Raw genomic sequence first — 19188 nt, 5'->3', positions numbered from 1 at the left:
TGTGAAGCTCAGCTGCTAGTGGACTGAAATGGTATAACTTTGATAGCATAAAATGTTTGTTACAACTGTGCAAATTTATGATATGATATATTACATTTTTTATTCAAATGATGATGATATAATGAAACCTTTTAATTTATGGTGGCACCAAAACTGGGAGATGAGCTTCACCATATGCAACTCTCCAATTTTACTAACAATTTGGGAAGATATTGGATCCTTCCCTGTATCATGCGCCCTACAAGGCACCTCACTGCCACCTTCCTATGAGAGCTGCTTCTCGGCTAAAAACATAGTAGCATGCTGCTCTAAGTATTCCTTGCTGTTCATCTCAGTTAATCTGCGTTGATTAGCGGTTTTGCAATCAGCACTTACAGCAGAAGAAGATTACCAAATTGAATATGCTACTCTAAAAAACAGAAGCAAAATAATAACAATGTCTGCTATTAAGATTTCAGCAAAGAATGCAACCAGGTTTGAAAGTTAGTGCAAAAGTGAAATACTCTACCCACAAGATATGAAATGGCTATAATGCTAAAAACATCTCAATTCAACCTCACATGGCATAACTATTCCTTCATATCAAGTAACATTATAGCCATTTCATATCTTGTGGGTAGAGTATTTCACTTTTGCAGTAACTTTCAAACCTGGTTGCATTCTTATATATATATAAGTTATTGGATTTCTTAAAAAAACGTGACGACGCAACCTAAGAAGTATATAAAAGAAACACCTAACCAGACTTATATGTTCCTAGAATCATCAAATAGAAAAATCTCCAACAATCTTAATTAGGGGTGTACAAGCGGGCGGTTATTAACTGCCTAATAACCACTAACTGCATAATTGCTTTTGTAGGCGGTTGGAAAAAATCACTAACCGCCTACCTTTATATGTAATATATTATATATATTTAAAATATATAAAATAATAATAATATACCTAAATGACTTCGTTTTGGTGTTTAATACCATTTAAAATAGGTCATAAATAGTCCAACACCCATTTAAAATATGCCATAAAAAAAATGCTAAAAACACCAAAATAGGCCCATACCTAAAAAGGCAGTGCGGTTCCAATTATAGACAATAACCAGTAACCGTAAATGCTTCTACAACCATAATTTAAACTTTTACATGCTTCAATGAAATGATAAATAATATATCCACTAGTAGTGTGAAAAATGAGTTTAGAGGATAAGGTGCTACATGCTCCAAAGATTGAACGGTGACAAGCATGTCCCATAGTTCAAAATTTCAGATCATGTGTTTAACAGTAAAATAATAAGCATACTTATTGTCATTTCACGATTTGACAGGAACTCTTTTTTTTCAAGGAACCAAAAAAATAATAAAAATAAAAGAAAAAAAATTTGAAGGGACTTCTGTGCATTCCCAGTTTATGCATAATCAATTAAAGATATAACCCATAGAAAAATCAACTAGAGCAAGATAGCATCAAGTTATATTAACTATTTGGATGACCAAAAAGCATAGCACAAACACTGCCCCCTCCAACCCCAAAATAAAGAATTGATTGAACAAAATAAAAATAACAGTTTAATCTTGATCTGCATAAGCATATTACCAGAAAGAAATTAGGTCGCCACTAATTCAGGGGCATATATTGGCATGCAAGGAATGGTAATGGGAGAATTAGAGGGGAAGAAAAACAGAGCCCCCAACTCTGCATCAGCTTAAAAGGATCACATTACATATGATCTCTACTCAACCACATTAAAAGAAACTGAAAAGAAAAAAAGGGACTTATGCTAAATGAGCATCATACCTACTAATGGTGCGATCTTTTGCAAATCCCAGTTCATTGTCCACGCAAAGGTCAAAATCATCACTTTTCCTTGATCTTGAAGAAGTTCTAGGTGCAATGTTCTTAGCATCAGAAATTGTCACTATCCTTTCAAAAAGCTCTTGAGGACTCCCTTCAGCTGTACACAACAGTCTGGCCTTGCTATCATACATTACCTGCAACAGCCATAAAAACATTAACTCGAATTAGCTTGTCATTGGGAAATCATATATAAACAATGAGTTCCTTGTGTGCATCCAACGGCCTTGCCAGAGAGATGCTAAAGGTTCAAAAGTTCACTGATTCTTAAATCTCATTTTCAGGTTATGGCCCTTCAAGTAATAGAAATTCTTCGGAATTGCCATCCAGAAAATGGCATTCATGCTGTTTTTGACTTTAATGGAATCATCACCTTTGTCATATCTGTAAAGCATTCTTTAAAATCTAACAGCATCATCACTACAGATGGTACTATTGTTTTAAGTAATGTTATTTCCTAAAAAAAAGGAACAAAAATTAAAGGAAAAAGAAATAAAAAAAGAAAAGAAAAAGAAACCATGACGAACTCATTCCATAAGGTCATACAACATGAAACTGTAACATAGAGATTCAACTCAAATAGCATTCCTTTTATATAAGACTTCAATCAATATGCACATAGAGCCTCTTTTCCTTCGTAGAGACTTTAATCAATGTTTTGTGCAGTCTACGTAAATAATAATTACTTTTCTGAATTCATGACGTTCCTGGAAGCATCTCAGCAAAAATTGGCTTTTGATTGCTTCTAAAACAATTTATGTTGGTCTGTTTGGGACACAAATCTTTGCAATTTTTAATTTCTTTAGGTGACATTATTTTTGAGCTTTCCATCTTTTCCATAACTTCCAAAAATATGCTAGTCCAAAATATTATATTTTGAAGAAAAGAATGTGTTTGACAATAAAGAGCTGGTGGCAAGTGGCAAGTGGCAACCATAGCTAAACTGTGACCTGTGGAGGATGACCAAATAGCTGAAACTATGTTTTGTGACTCCAATCCAGAAGATGAAGTCAAAATTTTAGTAACATAAGATATAAAAAGGACAAACCAATTAAGAACTGGGGAATACATCAACTAAAGTGACAAACCGATATGCTGCTGTCCTATTGTGTAGTCCCAAAATTGGGACACCTTCCAATGCGAGGGTATGGAAATTCTCTGCAAAAGAAAATGAGGGAAGTCATTTAAGAAAAAAATATAAATGTTTTTTTTAATAAGTAATTTTTTGCCCCCAATAGGAGGGAAAAGAGGAAATTTGAATTAGTGACTTTCGTTTCATGAGGCGTAAAATGTTAATATATATATATATACACACACACATACACACATTATTTATAGTATGTATGTACATATATTTATATATCCACATACATGCATACACACACAAGACATGCACCCAAGTGAAACAGTTTAGATAGCTGGTGTACGTGAAGATTATTAAACTTTGCCGGCAGCTCCAACTTGGGTACACGTGACATTGGCATCTTGAAAGGAAAATAAAATACCAAATTTAATTTATGCATAAGGTTTATAAAAAATAAAACAATGTAAAGGTCCTATTGTATGTTTTGTCTAGGCACTCTCCAGTTCAGTAATATACTCATTTTTTCGGAAGGTTATCAATCACAGGAATATTATGTCCAACCTAACTAAGTTCACCATTTCCATATCCAACTACTTAGAATTGGCTACGTATAACCCAACAAGCATGTCAAAATCCAGTAAGCTAGATACGACTTACTGAACAATCCAAAATAATCTGCAGCTCCAAGTGGTCTATCACAGAGTTCCTCAAAAGGAAAATATGCACATCCATTAGCACCGAGAGAAACCTGACATGAGTAGACTATATAAGAACAGGCCTAAAGGAAAAAATTAACTTAAGCAGCATGCTCTGCATAAGCCATTGCAAAATCTAACTTAGCAAATACCTTCAATTTCCTTCCCATTACCACTTCCACCTCTTGTGGAGTAGCTATGTGCTCCCCAATTAATTGATGGAACTTTTGCTTGAGAAAGCCAGATAAGTCCGTGCCAATAAAGTAGAAACCTTCCTCAGCCTGCAATTCAAGTGCAAACATGGAAAGTTAAAAAGTTACAAATCTATAATAAGTAGGAATTGTCAGTCAAATGTGTGACACAAATTAAATATTATATTCGATAGAGCTGATACCATACCGACGTCATCTTCCGATAGTCTATTGATGAACCAATTTGATGAACCATACATCGTTCCTGCACAGTACAATTTTCCAACTTATTAATGTTAATAGAGTTGGAAAAGTATGAGGTTTTAGAGCCTTTAATTTCCCATATATAACAAAAAATCAGATTCAGACCATGCATTCCTCAAATCACAGGAATAAGTTAGGACTTGCACACATAAACTCAAAATAATACTTTGGGTCACACCGCAAGTGGCTGGGCATGAATTTAAAGTTAAAAAGACAACTTGTTTTTTAGCCAAAATATGCTAAACTCAGTGATTTAACCTATCTAATCACTAGTCTTTATTAAATAACATCCATGTACACACCTTCAAAGTGGAGATGAAGGGTAGAAAAAGATCCCTCTGCAATCCACCTTCATAGAGGTTATCTGGAGCACGATTTGAAGTGGAAACAAGAATCTATACTCACCTCCCAACACAAACATAAACATATGATTGATATATTGACTTTCAGAAAGTCCAAAAGACATACTGTGTAGAGCAGAGAATACAAGAAAACAAAGGAGAATTATACTACTTACAGCACCATTGCTGAACAGTTGTCTAAATAGACGATTTAGTATCAATGCATCAGCGACATCGTTAACCTATGGAAGGCAACGTGACAAAGGAAATCAAGAAATGGCATAAAAATACAAGCAATCAGATATGATCTTCAGAGGGAAGTTAGAGCACTAGAAGTAATTTACCATAAATTCATCAAGACATAATAAAATTGCTTCGTCAGATATTTCCCCTGCAACCATTTCGAGTGGATCTGCCACACCTTTGTGCTTCTGAAAAAAACATTCAACATTCATGATTAACTTCAAATCTGAATGAGACCTAGTGCTTTGTAAAATAATAGTGAATAAGAGCTTGTTTGAGTAAGAAAGGCGTTCTTTACTGAACATAAAATTTCTTAAATTTAAGCAAACAAATTATTATGGATCTCGATTCTTACTTGCAAGCGGCTATGAACGCTCAACATAAAGTCATGAAAATGGATCCTGCTCTTCCTCCAACTAGAGGGCCTGAGAAGGGGGAAATTTAAGTGATAGGAGATAAATCCAGCAGTAATGGTGAGAAAGATGGAGTTGAAAATCAAGAAAATAAGATTGATAACAATAACATCCATCTCAATGCCACATAGTCTTACATATTCTTATCAGGACTGTTTCTCAATTATCCTGAATGACAGATACATATCGAGACAGGCAAAAACCAAAACAGACATAAATCTGCACAGCATACTTACAATTGATCAAAAAACAAGTCCATCAACATTGTTTTTCCAGTGCCCACACCTCCATAAAGATATAGACCCTTGACAGGTGCATATGAAGATTGTGGTATGAATCGAGACCACAACCACCTACTCCTGCATAAAACAAATTGGTGACTAAATGGCTAACCGGTATTTTTGTTATAAAACACACACACAAGAACATAAAGATTCTAAATTTCTAAATCAGATGCACCCTTGGAATAAATTAACACAAAGAATTGATCTACCTTATTCAAAATTACAATACAGGAAGAACAAAACGGAGGATTTACCTTCCAGCTTTTTCTGAAGCTAAATACCGATCCAACCGGCATGCATTAGCTGAAGCAACAAGTTCATCGTATAGTCTCTGAAGTTCTCTTAAGGTGTCTACCTGCAAAAATACTCTCAGAGGACCATTCCACAAGGAAAACCAAAACAGACACAAGACAGGGCTTACTAATTGCGTTAATCATTGAGTATAATGTCCATTCAGCTCTTACCCATCTTCACCAGTACACTAACAACTAACACCCTAAATAAATAACGGAAAATATTAGATCTCTCACAAATCCAATAACGAGAAAATTTCCAACTAAGCAAAAAGGAAAGTTAAATGATCAGTTTGTGGGAATGTGAAGCTGTTCAAATGTGCGTACTAATTCTTCATGAAAGCACAATCATTTCTCACAAAAGACGACAGGAACTGAAAGTGTCATGCTCGAAAACGTCTACACAATTGGGCATGTTTAATTGGTTACCTTTCATCTTCCTCATTTCATGACTCAAAACCAACAAACAAGCATGCAGGGGTGAATTATGTCATACCTGGCAGCTATCGCCATCCACAAGTTCGCCAGCAGCAATTCTTCGTTCATACTCAACTAGAGGCCCTGCTCTATTCAAATCTGCAGATGAACCAGCAATAACAAATAAAACCAAAAATGGGAAATCATGTCAAAGTTAGGTACACCTTCATTAAATAGAAGGGAAAAATGAAAAATTCCAATTGATGACTGCTAGAAATGAAAAACAACCTCCATTTGTAACTTCAGCGGCATCTACTGACAAGAACCTTGAGATCATAAAAGTATGGGATCGAAATCTATCGAATTCAGCACTGGTAGTAAGTTTACATGCAGTCAAAGTATTGCTACCCATCAAATGCTTCCGGGGTTTCACAAAACCACCCGAGTAATTAAAGTTCTGATGCCGAAAAGTACATCGAAAGTGGCGAAGAGATCGGGCCATTGCTCTCATCTTCACTCCAGGCTTTCAATAGAACAGCAATAAGCTTTAACCACTCCAAGCGTCAAATCAACAAGAGCTTAAGGAGTGGTTCATAGCCTAACACAAATATACAGAGCCCCTGAAACAATAGCAGTAAAACCCATTAGTTAAAGCAGAATATATTCTTGACTCTAGTTGTGCAGAAAGCGATAAACTATTTAGAATCACAACATGTGTAAATCACAGTGAGAAAGTTCCGAATTAATTCACTAAAGTAATGAACTTTGGCCCTCCCCGTGATGATAACGATTGAGCGAACGTGCACGAGAAAAATTAAATCTTCACTAACGAAATCACTGATTATTTCTACACAAAACGCATAGATTAAAAAAAAAAAAAAAACCCATATCTACGAACGACAAGCTATGACCAATAATGATTTAAATTCTTTATGCAGTAAGCATTAAACCCAATACATATGAGAATGCTACAAAAACCATAACAATGAAAGAAAAAAGAAAAAGTACCGGAATCAGAGGACTCCGACAAAACTGGAACACACCTAGATATAGTGCTGTGTTTATCTTCTGAGAGACATAAAAAGAGAGTTTTTTCTTTTTTTTTACCGAAGACCAGGATGAGAATTACCTCACACGTAGCAGTAACCAAAAAAAGAAAAAAAAAAAAAAAACAAGAGAGAGAGAGAGAGAGAAAGAGAAGAAGCGTAGGATTGATGAATTGCAGGGGAGGGCACGCAATGACAATGGTTGACCGCTTGCTTGGAATTGGAGAGTTGGAGGCTTGGATGGGCTTCACACGTCGGCATTAACTCCTGAGAGCTTTTTCCCATTTATTTTCTTCTTTCTTTTCGTTGGAAAATGGACAACTGTGCTTTTTTTGGAACGAAAATGCTTTGTGTGGGCCCCACGCACTTCCCCACCTGCGCCGGTGCGCGCCCATTCCCTTCGCCACAATTTTCGACTTTTTTTTTTTTTTTTTTTTTTTTGGAGGGAGTGGTGCGTGTGTGGGGTCCCCTCCGGTAGTATCCAATTTGGTAGCCTTTTTTACCAATTCGGATTCTCAATCAGAAAATTAAAGAGTTGTGGCTTCTGACATTAAAGGGAAAAACAATCCCCCTTTTTTTTCTTTTTTTTTTTTTTTAAATAAATAAAGCTAAGTTATATTAATAAATAAATAAATGACAATTCAAATGAATGACTTTTTTTCTTTCACTCTTTCTAAGTATTTTAGTCGTTGGAAGGCGGCAATTTTGAAATTTACATACATTCTATGTATCTATCTAATAAAAAATAGTTGAGAAAGAAAAAAAAAAATAGTGTGAGAATATGAACTATCTTTTATCTTTTAATTGTTTTAAAGGGAGAGCAAACAAAATTTATTTATTTATTTATGCTTCATTAAAAAGAAAATTGAAAACGATTGGATAAAAGTTTGTCCCCATTAGCTTTAGTGTAGAGTATGGACACGTAGTGATGGTGATTTCATCTGAAGCAAGTTTTGGTCACCATCAAAAGCAATTAATAGGCAAACCAAAACTTATCCGATTCAACCTCCCCCCCCCCCAAAAAAAAAAAAAAAAACTTTCCAGATTGTTTGGGAATTTATTAACTTTAATTATCAGATTAAATCAACTTGAAAATGACTGGGTTATGGGATATTTTTAGGATAAGAAAATTAATGAAGTATGATTTGACCATACATAATAATAACTACATAAAAATAGTTCTTTATTGATAATTTAATCGACTGGCTGAAATCACGTCTCTTGAAGTAGAGATTATTAATTTGAATTTTTCTTCCTTCCTTAACTCTACTTATAAGGACATGTAAAAAAAACACACACACAAAAAATTCAATAACATCTACTTCATTAGTAATTAGATAATTCTATGCCCATGAACATGTTAATTTGACCGTACTGGAAATTTAAGTAACATATTTAGAAAAATAATATTTTGGTTCAATGATTTTATTATTTTACTCTGGGATGGAATTTGGACAGTTCATGAATAAATTCGACCATAATGATTATTATTATTATATATAAGAGAGAGAGATAGTATAAAAGGCATATACCAGTATCTCGAATGTGAGCCAAACAATTGAAGCATATGTATAATAAAGTTGGGGCACATGATTCATCAAAACAAAACTTGATGGCATCTGTCTGGCTAATTAAAAAGTTTAAAGTACGATTATAATTATTATCATATTCCATAAACTAGTTACTTGTATGACGTGGGATGGGATATCCCCATATTATATATATAATTCTTCTCAAAAAGCACAAGACAAGGACAATTTCCAAGTCTTCCTTCCGGTAAACAAGTAAAAGTTTGGTGTACCCAATCCACTCAGGATTCTAACTCGGCCCTCATTGCCAATTTGGGGGCTTGGAGCCCTGCTGAGGCCCGTATGGCCACAAAGGCTTGAAAGGAATTCAATGCCCAAGGCCAAGGGATGCTTGAGATCGGGTTGTAATATATGAGTCATTTGTTGACATAAAATCACGCTCAAGTATTAAACGAGACATATTTTTATAAACTCGGTTAACACTAGTGAACATAGCCGGTCTGGTATACACATGCATATTATAATAATAATAATAATAATAATAATAAATTGGGTTATCTCTCCATTTTTTTTTTAGAAGCCTCCTACCTTCGCCTTTGTGCTTGTCAATTAAGGCAGATAGTGGAAAGTATTTTCTTCTCTTTATAAATCTGACTTACATGTTGGTATTAAAATAATAATATGTATGTTAGAGTTTAATCAATAGTTAAGATTGAATCTTAAAATTTATGTATTTTTAAAAGTTTTTAATAAAAAAGAGAGAATAAAAAAAAATTTTAAAAAATTCAATCTTAACCGTTAAATAAGCTATAATATACATACTATTATTTTAATAACAGCATATAAATCAGATCTCTTCTTCATGATATTGTTACAAAAAGCCCATGGCGACTGCATTAGTTAAAAACCCAGGAAACAAAACAGTTACAAAGAAGCCCATGATAGCACAAATCCGCACTATTCCACCTTTGCCTACCACGTCACCAGCTAGCTCATCGGATACCCTTTTAACTTCACTAAACCCAGATTACACCACCGGCCAAACACCAGCTCTCAATTTCTAGTTTCGTCCAATTTTTGAATTTCTTGTGTGTCCACACTAGTTTTACTCAGCCAACCATGAAATTCTCTCTGCAATCAAAATCCTCTGCAAAACCTAAACCAATTCAACCAAAATTCGATGAAGCCACCAACAACGACCACCAAGAATCCAAACACTTACAATTCATCACCCAATTCGACGCCTCCGAAACCCTAGCCCGCTCCAACCAACCCAAGAATCCCGTAATCCCCCCTATTCCTAACCAATGGAGGCCCCACAAGAGGATGAAGAATCTGGAACTTCCCATCACCTCCAAATCCGATGCCTCCGGGGCCCTCTCCTTCGAGCTCGAATCACAGGACCCCTCCCGCCACGGCCCCGATTCCAACATCTCCTACGGTCTCAATCTCCGCGAGAAATCGGAATACAAGGACGATGGTGAACGGCTACGATCTACTGCTCCTGTTCCGGTTGAGGCGGCGTTGCTCCAGAAGCTCAAGGACGACCTGGATAGGCTGCCGGAGCATCGCGGCATGGAGGAGTTCGACGATGTCCCCGTCGAGGGCTTCGGCGCCGCCTTGCTCGCCGGCTACGGATGGCACAAAGGGAGAGGGATCGGGAGGAACGCCAAAGTGGACGTGAAAGTGGTTCAGTACGAGAAGCGGGCGGACAAGCACGGCCTAGGGTTTATCAGCTCCGACGAGAGAGACAAAGAGGAGGAGGCCAAAGCCAAAAGGCGCGACACGGAAAGGAGGTCCTCCAACGCTGGCAAACAGAGTACGCGTTCGAAAGTAGTAGAGGAAGAAGAAGAAGAACCGAAGAAGGCAAAGGCGAAAAAGAGTGGACAAGTGTCGTGGCTGAAGAGTCACATTCGGGTGAGGATAATAAGCAAGCAACTCAAAGGAGGAAGACTCTACTTGAAGAAGGGGGAGGTTGTGGATGTGGTAGGACCAACCACGTGTGATATATCAATTGACGAGAGTAGAGAGCTCATTCAAGGGGTCTCCCAGGACCTTCTTGAGACGGCGCTCCCTCGCCGCGGGGGACCCGTGCTTGTTTTGTATGGTAAGCACGAGGGGGTGTACGGGAATCTGGTTAGGAGGGATTTGGAACAAGAATCTGGCTTGGTTCAGGATGCCAATAACCACGAGTTGCTCCGTGTGCCACTTGAACAAATTGCTGAGTATATTGGGGATCCCAGCTGCCTTGGATATTGATCACTGTCTAGGTATTTCTCAATTGTTGGAAACAAATCGATCAATTGTCCAGACCTATCATAAAAGTTGTAATACCCCTAAGATATTGAATTATTGATCTTGGTGTTTTTCTTTTTGGTTTGAAATACATGATCAGGATATGGATATGTGCGTGCTCTTGTTTTTTACTTATTTGATGTGTGGTCTTGTTTGTCACCTTTGGATGTCTCTTGGTCCAAAATTCATTCCAGGAGTGGATGATTAATTGGTGGAACTGGATTGCCTCTTTGGTTCTACCATGTTGAGGGGAAATTTTGGATGTGCTATGGCTTTTACAAAGAGATATGGGTTGACTTGGCCTAAAGTCTTTGATATGTTTCACTCCTGAAGTCTTCCATTATTCTTTCTATAACATAATAATTGCTGTGCAAATGTAATTACTGGAAGATTCATATATAGGTTTTTGTCCTACATCCTAGTTTCTATTAGGTGTATAATGTTTTTCATCTAATAAACTATTCTTGATTTTCTTCAATTTATTTACATCATTCTTTGAGTTGGCTGTATTTGTTTTATCTTTTATTTTGCATTCCCTCTCTAGTTTAGTATCTGCTTTAGATACACGAATCTAGCACACATGTTGATTATTGGTTTTTATGTATAATGCACAACTTACCGTTTCTTTGCTGCAAGATGTGCAAGAGAATGATCAGAGTTTGATGATGTTACAATTGAAATGAAGCACAAACAAGGTTGGTTTTATGTTCTAGTTCATTCTCCTCTTTATCAAATATATATGAGTGGGCCGGATATCATGTAATGCAGAGCAAGACACCTGTAGATGTCATTTTATGTATATGTTTGTATTACCCGCATGTATTACTGCTGCTAGTTGCAAATGGAAGGTGTTTTTATTCATTTTTGCATTACATTGTATTGATTACCTAGTGGAAAGGCAAAAATGAATCTAATGGTTATTTTACTGTACCTAAAAGAATTTGCTGATGAGGTTTGGTAATGTATTTGTTTGATGCATGACCTTGTAGATGCTGATGAAAGTTTTGGTTTTCAAATTAGAAATTACTTGTTATAAAAGATGGGTGTCTTGCATACAACCCTAGTTAACTTATGAAGATGGCTCTTCTGGCACTTATACCTATAGCTGCAGTAGCCAGCAGGTATATGCCAAACAACTAGATGAGATTCACATAAAAAGATGCTGCGCAATCTACATGATGGATTGGTTTTATAGATAAATCTATGGTTTGACTATTTTAGGAACTGTTAAACAATATTTTGAAAGACAATTCATACATACCTCCCCACCCCCCACCCCCCTCCCCCCCCAAAAAAAAAAAAAAGAATCATTTGCCCCCAAAAATTTACTCCAAATTTGTTTGACCCTGCCATTGGTTTGACACCGCTGCCGCTTGCTCCGCTCAAATTTCAAGCCCCGGCTCTCTTATTCTCGAGCCACAACCACTGCCGATGAGGACGCCTGATGAGTTTTCTCTTCAAAATCTGATGTTTTTCTATTCCTGATAAGGTATACTGTTTGTGTAATTCTTGTGTGATTGAATTGGGTTGTATAGACTTCTGTGGGTTTGTTGATCTATGTCCAGATGTGGCCGATTTCTGTGGGTTGTGTTGATATTTTGGTCGTGGGCAAAGTTTTGTCAAACCAGTGCCTGGATTCTTCTATCTGCTTCTGTTTCTGGTTTGCTGGGTTTAAAACGTTACATTTTTTGGCTGTAAATTTCACTGTTCATGTATATTTCAATGAAAGAAACAAGCATTTTGGGCTTATGGAAATCAAGCATCTCTTCGTTCTGTGTCAGATAGCACATGATATTATTGAGTGCAGATACTTCTTATGAATTCCTGAGTGTGTGTTCATACTTGTGTGAGTGCGTGCTAGTTTTTTCTGTAGCATTGCAATAGTTAGTTTTGTTCTCTGCGTGTGTGTGTGTGTGTAGTGCATGCTAGTGTTCTGCAGCATTGCAATAGTTTTAGTTTGGTTTCTTTCAGATACCTTGGTTCGGCAGGCAGCATTGTATTCAAGTGTATTGTCTTGATGTATTACAAGAACAGCCGAGGCTGAAATTATCATAAGCAGGTGAGGTAATAGAAAATCTGGCATTTAGCAATTTCAATTTGGCTCTGTTGTCCTTGAAACAAAATGATTGAAACAAGAGGATGCTGCTGAAAGTGGTTCCTTTTCTTGAGCCTTTTGTACCATTTTTTCTTCTCATTCTTTCCATGAACTAAACAGTTTTAGATTAACATGATTCGCATATGTATGCCTTTTATTTGCCATTAATTTCTGACTGTAGAAGTACATATTTTCCAGGGTCAAATGCTGCTTTCTTAAGTACTTTTTCTAGTTGAAGTACACATAAAAGTTTCATGTGCCCATGAAGCAGGAAAGAGAGGGAAAAGGGGGTGGCACTGAATACTACAAAGTAGCGGCAGCAATGAAGTCGATGCATGGAGGATGATGAAGTCAATTAACGCAGAGGAAAAAATAGAGCTGTTTTGTTTCCAAATACAAGAGGAGAGTTACCTATTCCCATGAAATTCTAAACCCCATTAAGTACCAACTAAAGATTAAATTTCATTTTTCTAGTGATACATGCACATAAATCATACGGGCGAACAAAAAACATGACGATTTCATTTTACTTCAAACCAGAAGGACGTTTAATGATAGTAAAGTCAACTCTTGTCAATTAATAAGTAAAATAATATCTCAATAAGCCTACAGATATGAAATTTGAAGTATGTGAATTAGATTATTATGTACAGAGTAGCAAAGTTGCCTACAATTGACTTGACAAGGGAAGCAAATGAAGGCCTGCGATCTAATGTTGCTGCAACATGTTATCATTCTCAAGAAGCAAAATTCATATTTGGACTCACTTTCTGTCGATTTATCCTCATAGGCAAAGAAAGCTCTGCATTTTCAAGCATCACTTCACATTCACAGAGAAAGCTAATTTTTTTTTTTTGAAATAAAAAAAAAACTGATATCACTTCACATTCACAGAGAAAGCTAATTGACAACAAACTGATATCATATGTGATGCTCAACTCATAATTACCCAATAAAAATATTAATGATGGACTTAAGTCAGTGGATTTTTTGAATTGATTTATAAATTTGGGACACATGGGGCAAAAAACAAATTTTGAATTTTGAATTTTTAACTCATTAAGTTATAGGAAGCCTTTCATTTTTTTTTTTTTTTGTCAAAAACATAGTCAAGATTTAAAATGGTATATCTGTGTTATATAAAAAATAAAATCAATATTAACATGTATTTTATAGGGTAAAGTCTACATATCCCCTTTAAATTACTACCAAATTGACAATATTCTTCTAAACTTTTAGTTGTGACAATGCATTTTTCAAATTATCAAAACATTATCGATGTTTTCTCCCAAGACTAGCAATAAGGTAAAAATGCTCTTATAAATTCAAAAAAAAAAACAATAAAAACGAAAAATTATAATTTAAAAATAATATTTGTTTAAAACGATTTTTTTAAAATGATTTTTTTTTTAAATGGAAAATTTTATTAAAAAAACAAAATTTTTAAACTGAAATTTGTATTTTAAAAATATTATTAAAAAAAAAACGAATATTTTCAATTTTTATAAAAAAAATCGAAAATTTTCTTATAAAAAAGAATTTTATTATTTTTAAATTTGGCCACCCTTTGGAATTTTTTTTTTTTTTTTTTTTTTTTGAGTTTTAGCCTTTTAGGTAGTTTTAGTATTTTTGTTTTTATATTTGACTAAGGGTAATTTTGTTATTGGAAAAATATTGACAATTTTTAATAGTTTGAGAGGAAATATTATTACAATTAAAAATTTGAAATAAACATTGCCAATTGGACGTTAATTTGAGTGGAGTCCCTTATTTTATAAAATTTTAAATGCTATCATTAGAAATCACTCTCTAATGCACACTTCTCTCTCTAATCTCTATTCCTATTATCTTAATTCTTAAAGGATCGCGACACCCCTTCTCCCCTTTAAACCCGAGTCCCTCTTCCCCCTCAACAAGACAAAATTTATCTCCTCTTCTTCAATAATCACCGAAGGCAGGAAACCAAGAGGATTTGGTTGGGCAATTACTTGAGGTAATTCTCTCTTTCTCTCTCCCTCTCGTCACTCTCTCTCTCTCTCTCTCTCTCTCTCCGGTGTATTTTCTTCTCTCCCTCTCGCTCAAATCTTGCTTTCTTTTCCTACCGGGCTTCAAATTTCAGAGTGTTTGTTGATAATCACGATTTGGTTGCTTTCTTTGAATGCACATTCGAAGATTAAGTTAAAATTTCGGTGAATTGTAGAAATTGTGGTGGAACCCGTAAACCCCCTTTTGCATGTCATGAATTGGTCTCATATTTGTGTTGAATCAGCTGGGTCTCTCCGATAGTTCTAGGGTTACAGATTTGGAGTCATAGAGAGAAAGAGAAATGGCAAATCAAGGTGCGAAGAAGCGAAAGGAAGAGAACGCTCGGCACATGGCGAACCTGCGCCGCCTCATCATCGCCTGCAATGTATTTTTTACTATTACAAACTCAAGTCAAGCACTTGGCTTTCTTTGCTTAATTTCATTTTTATGTCTGTTTATATTGATTATTATTTTGTGTGTGCGGGTTTTATTGTTATGTAAGTGTAGGTTATCTATGTGTTAGTGAAGATGGTGATCTTCCATTCGAGTTTCACCTGGAAGCATTGGGTTGGTCTGGTTCTCACATCTGTGGCTTATGCGATTCCCTATAAACAACTTGCCAACATGGCTCAACCGGATTATGCTGATGATGGGGATCTTCTGGATGGTGGGTTTGATATGAGTACTGGTGGAGTTTGTGGGTATGTCTAGACTCCTTACGTATGTTCCCTTCTTCAATGTTTGTGTTTGTATGTCTCTGTGTGTGAGACAACTAGTATTTTGAATCTAAAAGAAGTTGGGTTTCCTTAAGTATTATAGATATGGTGATAATTTCTAAATCAAAACTGACATGAGAGATTGTTCAGATGCTGAGGCACCTGTATGATGCTTTGTGGCCCAGAATTCCATTGATTTGTTGATGTTAGATGGGTGTTAAAACTTTAGTATACATAGGGATGGATACAAGAAATTTGATAATTTTGCTAAACTTTTGAAATATATAGAAGAGTGTATATATTTATGAACATATTCCTTCCATTTCATATTTTACCTTTTCAAGAATTATCTAACATGCTGGCATATCAACATTGACTATGTATCTGTCATCCATATCCAAGCTTCTTAAGAAGCCCTTATGCACCGTTTGGCAGTCGATTCTTCATGAATTCCTTTTTGAAATAAGTTTCAAGGCATGTTTTGGATATTGGTTGTTATATGATATTCCATAATTTAGTATTGTAGTTTTATTGACATTATAGATTGTTTATGGTTTTGCTTAGTATGGGTTGTGATTTTTCCTTCTTCTAACACCACCACCCCCCCCCCCCCCCCTCCCCCCCCAAAAAAAAAAAAAGAAAAATCAATTAAGGAACTTTTGACTCAGTTAGCCATTTCTTGCAGCTATTTACATGATGTAATTTACATTACATGCTTCGTGCAAGTCATGTCCATCATCTCTGGAAAATTTTGGTACACATACCTTGCGGTAAGATCTGTTTAGTTTATTTTGCTGTAAATATGCTTTCACACTTTGTTTGAGTCAACATGCATTTGCACATACTTGTTTTATGCTTGAGGTTTGGAAAGGGCCACCTTATACATATTCTTGATCTGACTAAGAATTTTCTTGGTGAAAGAGCTATGAACTGAAAAAAAAAGAAAAAAGATAGTTGCTATTTATCCCTATTGATTAGAAGAACAAAATATGTTGGTGCAATTAATCTGTATCTCCCACTTGTCATGATTTGTGGGTCCTCGAGGTCAAAACTTCGTTGGCCCACTTTTCTTGTGTAACACTCTGGTCCCATATTAGGAAGACGAGGAGTAGCCTACATAAAATGTGTGGTTTATAAAGATAGCTATGAGTGGTAAGTCCCACATTGTCTAGGTGTAACTGTGCTTTATAAAGAATTCTAAGAAAGCTCTAAATTGACTAGTCATTTTAGGGTAATAGTGAAGATGTGGCTAGCGCTTTTCCTTGGGTCGTTACATCATGTGTTCTTTTCTTTTTGGGGGAAAGAGGGTGGGTGAAGGCTCACAAAATAACACAAAGTGAGGCCTAATACTATTAGGAGATCCACGGCCAATTAGATAATTGGATTCTTTTGAATGAATGGGAACTTCTTTAGCATTAAACAAGTCTCTGAGTGGATGTTGATGATTGGGTTGCTGTCATATGTCAGTGACTGTTTTGTGAGGTTACTGAGGCCCATCAGATCTTGCTTTTGTTTGATGTTGAGATCAACTCAATTGATGGAACTAGAGTACAGCTTGATGGCCCTTGCCCACGACACTTGCATTTATATTTTTGGCATAGTCACTACTCCCTTATGCCAGACAACTCTTGATATTTATCTGTATAGAAGTCTCTGATGATCGGCCTATATTACCATGTATATAGAAGATACAAGCTTACACATCAAATTCCAGAATTGCGGAATACTAGCATTCCGATAAAGTTTATGTAGTTTGTGGTAGGAGATATAAATTGGTTTGGGCTTTTGTCCATCCACGTTATTGATCAGTCTGGGAGTTTCTACAGTATGGTGAAAGTCATCTGATTAAATATACAGCAAAAATCCATAGGTTTGAAGACTTTGAATTCTGAATTGTTTTACCTGTTTGTCATGTTTGATATGATATTTTAGTCAAAGCTGTGTTTATGATATTCGCGAGAGTTGAAATATAAATAAAATCATTTACAGATCGGAGAAGTTATGCTAATTTCTATTTTTATAGAGGGGGAAAAATATTGTCCTGATTACATTAGACAGCATTGATAGGTGTTGTAAGTTACACATTTAATCGTTCTTGTTAATTTCCAGATACCGGGATTTGGATTGTATAAATCTTATGGTTTCTTAAGAGGATTTTTGCCACAAGGTTCACAGGTACCCTCTCTTTCCCAGATTTTGTTTCCGTCTTTTAAAGCAATAGATAGGTTTTATGTACTCAATACGATTTGGTGTGTGCTTCTGTGAAAAAGGGGGACACGGAGGATGAAAAGACTCGCAAGAAGAGGGAAAAGTTGGAGAAGAAGGCGTCTAGGGCCAAGTTTGTCAAGACAAGAACTAGGTAGCTACTGTTGACATGTGTAAACTAGTTATTGGGTAAAATGAGTGCCCCATAACTCCAAGTCTGCTCCTCCTATCAAGACAAGGCTGCACTAAAATTTATAGTACCAACTACCAAGTAGAAGTTGCACTATCTGGTCCTAATTTTAGTTATGTTCTTTGCGCAGTGGAAGAAAAAAAAGAAAAGAGTAATGTTACACATAGAACTCCTTTTCAACTTTTGACATGTGTGCATTTGTGATTGGAGCCACGATACTCATTAAGAAAGAAAATTTTAACACCCTTCAATTACATGTTGACACATATTTAAGAGTTGTAAAATAATTGTACGTCTAGCTTTTTTAAAAAAATAATGTCATCGCAGTCATCTCCATGCTAATATTTTCCTAATACATTAGCCCCCTGTGTGCCTCTTATGTGTTGAATGTAGGAAAAATTGTGAATGTGGTGGGGTGATAGTTGCATATTCCATGATGCCATTTGGGCATGACGGCCAAAATTTGCGTATTTACTGGGGTTTAGAGCACTCACAATAGAGTAACTCAATTTTTATGTAAAATGGTTTTTTAAAACTTATTTTTTTTTGTTTAGTTAATGAATTTTTAAAGGTCGCTATATTTTTATCTATATTATTTTTTTGCTTATCTCTTTCTTCTTCGTCTCTGCCCCTTTCTCCTCTTTATTTATTTTTATTATTATTATTGTTATTTTGTTCAAGGCCTTTTTTTCTTCTCTTTTTTTTTTTAACATGTCTAGATGTCCGCACAAGAGGAGAGTGTGGATTCGAATTATTGACTTTCGCTTCTTAAGGTGTGGTCCTTAGTCGATTGAGCTACTCTTTAGGGATTGTTTTAGGCTTTCTACATAATCACATATGCTCTCAAATTTCTGGTCTGGTAACAAAATCCAACAGAAATCAAAAACACCCAATCTAAAAACAAATATGTTTTCCTCTCGCACTAAATCAGAACCCAGCACACCTATTCACAATCTGAACTAAATATCTTCTAAATTGTTTTTAATCAACCAAAGCAACCAACCTCTACTGAAA

At 35.7% G+C, this 19188-nt stretch overlaps 3 protein-coding genes across 8 annotated transcripts; 2 read left to right on the top strand and 1 right to left on the bottom strand.

The window, feature by feature from the left end:
* Nucleotides 1-19: 19 nt before the first annotated feature.
* On the bottom strand, nt 20-7194 carry LOC132189371 (uncharacterized). Of its 2 annotated transcripts, XM_059604094.2 has the most exons (15): nt 7082-7186; nt 6362-6693; nt 6153-6232; nt 5618-5718; nt 5316-5438; nt 5022-5091; nt 4768-4854; nt 4600-4665; nt 4385-4477; nt 4027-4083; nt 3780-3908; nt 3590-3680; nt 2918-3006; nt 1792-1985; nt 20-340 (listed from the first exon to the last, which is right to left on the bottom strand). In XM_059604094.2, exons 2-15 carry the CDS (start codon nt 6582-6584, stop codon nt 265-267), a joined length of 1479 nt encoding a protein of 492 aa, XP_059460077.2. In that variant the 5' UTR covers nt 6585-6693; nt 7082-7186; the 3' UTR covers nt 20-264. The 2 variants fall into 2 exon arrangements, with proteins under 2 accessions (XP_059460077.2, XP_059460078.2); XM_059604095.2 differs by lacking the exon at nt 20-340 and having other exon boundaries at nt 1895-1985; nt 2937-3006; nt 7082-7194.
* Nucleotides 7195-9612: 2418 nt separating this feature from the next.
* Nucleotides 9613-13517, top strand: LOC132190483 (protein MOS2). Of its 3 annotated transcripts, none has more exons than XM_059605485.2 (4): nt 9613-10918; nt 11580-11638; nt 12915-13002; nt 13310-13517. In XM_059605485.2, exon 1 carries the CDS (start codon nt 9768-9770, stop codon nt 10905-10907), a length of 1140 nt encoding a protein of 379 aa, XP_059461468.2. In that variant the 5' UTR covers nt 9613-9767; the 3' UTR covers nt 10908-10918; nt 11580-11638; nt 12915-13002; nt 13310-13517. The 3 variants fall into 3 exon arrangements, with proteins under 3 accessions (XP_059461468.2, XP_059461467.2, XP_059461470.2); XM_059605484.2 differs by having other exon boundaries at nt 13237-13517; XM_059605487.2 differs by lacking the exon at nt 12915-13002.
* A 1367-nt stretch (nt 13518-14884) lies between these two features.
* Nucleotides 14885-18428, top strand: LOC132190481 (uncharacterized). Of its 3 annotated transcripts, none has more exons than XM_059605483.2 (6): nt 14885-15031; nt 15325-15448; nt 15571-15764; nt 16465-16549; nt 17889-17954; nt 18050-18428. In XM_059605483.2, the coding sequence occupies exons 2-6, from the start codon at nt 15365-15367 to the stop codon at nt 18140-18142; spliced, it is 522 nt and encodes a 173-aa protein (XP_059461466.1). In that variant the 5' UTR covers nt 14885-15031; nt 15325-15364; the 3' UTR covers nt 18143-18428. The 3 variants fall into 3 exon arrangements, with proteins under 3 accessions (XP_059461466.1, XP_059461464.1, XP_059461465.1); XM_059605481.2 differs by having other exon boundaries at nt 15308-15448; XM_059605482.2 differs by having other exon boundaries at nt 15239-15448.
* The last annotated feature ends 760 nt before the right edge of the window (nt 18429-19188 follow it).

This window comes from Corylus avellana, chromosome 9 (assembly GCF_965113065.1).
Source record: "Corylus avellana chromosome 9, dhCorAvel1.hap1.2, whole genome shotgun sequence".
Lineage (NCBI taxonomy): Eukaryota > Viridiplantae > Streptophyta > Magnoliopsida > Fagales > Betulaceae > Corylus > Corylus avellana.
This window is presented reverse-complemented; position numbering and strand designations above follow the sequence as displayed.

Coding starts and splice junctions, on each gene's coding strand:
- LOC132190483 (XM_059605487.2), top strand. CDS start 9,768: ATGAAATTCTCTCTGCAATCAAAATCCTCTGCAAAACCTAAACCAATT.
- LOC132189371 (XM_059604094.2), bottom strand. CDS start 6,584: ATGAGAGCAATGGCCCGATCTCTTCGCCACTTTCGATGTACTTTTCGG. Junction 6,233..6,361: donor CGCTGAAGTTACAAATGGAG/GTTGTTTTTCAT, acceptor GTTCATCTGCAG/ATTTGAATAGAGCAGGGCCT. Junction 4,478..4,599: donor AACTGTTCAGCAATGGTGCT/GTAAGTAGTATA, acceptor AGGTGAGTATAG/ATTCTTGTTTCCACTTCAAA.
- LOC132190481 (XM_059605483.2), top strand. CDS start 15,365: ATGGCAAATCAAGGTGCGAAGAAGCGAAAGGAAGAGAACGCTCGGCAC. Junction 15,765..16,464: donor AGTACTGGTGGAGTTTGTGG/GTATGTCTAGAC, acceptor CATTTCTTGCAG/CTATTTACATGATGTAATTT. Junction 16,550..17,888: donor TTTGGTACACATACCTTGCG/GTAAGATCTGTT, acceptor GTTAATTTCCAG/ATACCGGGATTTGGATTGTA.